The sequence below is a fragment of the Rhagoletis pomonella genome, unplaced genomic scaffold (assembly GCF_013731165.1).
Source record: "Rhagoletis pomonella isolate Grant_MI unplaced genomic scaffold, Rhpom_1.0 Rhpom_scaffold_00004, whole genome shotgun sequence".
NCBI classification, from domain to species: domain Eukaryota; kingdom Metazoa; phylum Arthropoda; class Insecta; order Diptera; family Tephritidae; genus Rhagoletis; species Rhagoletis pomonella.
The window spans coordinates 58,322,016-58,323,217 of record NW_023458558.1 but is presented as its reverse complement, the minus strand read 5'-3'; the positions used below and the strand labels follow the sequence as shown (position 1 = coordinate 58,323,217).

Below are 1,202 nucleotides of genomic sequence, written 5' to 3'. Positions count from 1 at the left end.
GAAAATACCCATGCCAGAAAATTATCAATATATTTACTTCTACTTTTATTGATGTCAGGCCTTTGATTAATTTAATTTACACATTTGTATGTGTATTCTCACAAAATCGACTCCATTGAATTATCCTTCGCCCTTCAGTTTTTAGGGGATAAACTAGAAAAAGAAGAAGCATCTCATCAGCTGTATGTGAGTGTAGCCGTTCTGGACAAAAAAAATTACCTTGATTAATAAAAGTTGCGTTCGCGTAGCTGTTAATTGTTCATGTTTAACCACAACTTACAGGTTTTTGCGTTCGAGTACGCAAAAAAATTGCAAAGTAGGGGAAATTGAGAGAGCAAAGTGAAATTTCATTTTGAGGGGAAGCTGCTGGTTTCTGCTGGATAAATTTTTGCCAACAGCAATTCGCAATAATTAAACTTGTAAGAAATAAGTAGTTATTTGTTTAACCAATAAACTGTGTTATATAACACTTTGTGATGACTTTACGTACGTTTTAAATTTTACACTTTTGAATGTAAACAAAAATTATATCAGCTGTTCGTCTAACTAGCAAGTTTCTGCAAATTTTCTATTCGCGTACTATTTTGGATATTTTTCTCTTGTAAGAGAACAAATGACATTTCGCCGGAATTTGGCAGTTGGATGTTTTTTGACCGTGTGAATCGGTAACAAAGTTTGCGACAAGTAAATTTTTGACAACTATGAGTTGAATAAAATTTTAGCTCATGAGGCTAGTGAAATTTTTGGCAAGTGCATAGAAAATTTTGACAATCGCAAAGATTGTTGCTGTGTGTAATTTTTCGTAAAACAAAAGCTTAAATTGATGAAATGCAATCAGTGATGGTAGATGTTTTCTTAAAATATTAATTTCACTTCAATTTTTAATAATTTATTCCGAATAAATCTGCGGTTATAAAAAATTTACTGCTGTCAGAAAAGATTTCATTTCACACAGCAGATTGGCAAAACTGTCTCACCATAGTAAAAATATGTATTATTCAAAAGCTTTCCCCATAGAACTTTGTTACCGATTCACACACGCAGATTTTAAACGAACGCACCTAAAATGTGTGTCACAGGAAAGCAATTCATTTAATTTTGAACTTTCTGGTAGCCCAGTTAGAGTGACCAAGTTTTATCATACGTGAAAAATATTGTGGCGAATACTGCGGCAACACAAAGCGAACAACGAGAAATAGGCA

General features: G+C 32.9%; 2 protein-coding genes across 3 annotated transcripts in view; both read right to left on the bottom strand.

Annotated features, from left to right (window-relative positions):
• The window catches only part of LOC118737866 (phosphatidate cytidylyltransferase, mitochondrial), a 123,003-nt gene extending 122,922 nt beyond the window's left edge, over positions 1-81 (bottom strand). Inside the window, exon 1 of the mRNA XM_036468665.1 lies at positions 9-81. Coding sequence (XP_036324558.1) covers positions 9-12 — 4 coding nt within the window. The 5' untranslated portion in view covers positions 13-81. The remainder of the gene's footprint in view (positions 1-8) is intronic.
• Positions 1-1,202, bottom strand: part of LOC118737865 (GPALPP motifs-containing protein 1) — a 130,857-nt gene that overhangs the window by 124,544 nt on the left and 5,111 nt on the right. The window contains exon 1 of one of the 2 annotated variants that reach the window (XM_036468662.1): positions 38-176. The exons of the other annotated variant lie outside the window; for it this stretch is intronic. The gene's annotated coding sequence lies outside the window, so the exon portion shown is untranslated. Of the gene's footprint in view, positions 1-37; positions 177-1,202 lie in introns of those variants that run through there. 2 annotated transcript variants of the gene reach the window in all.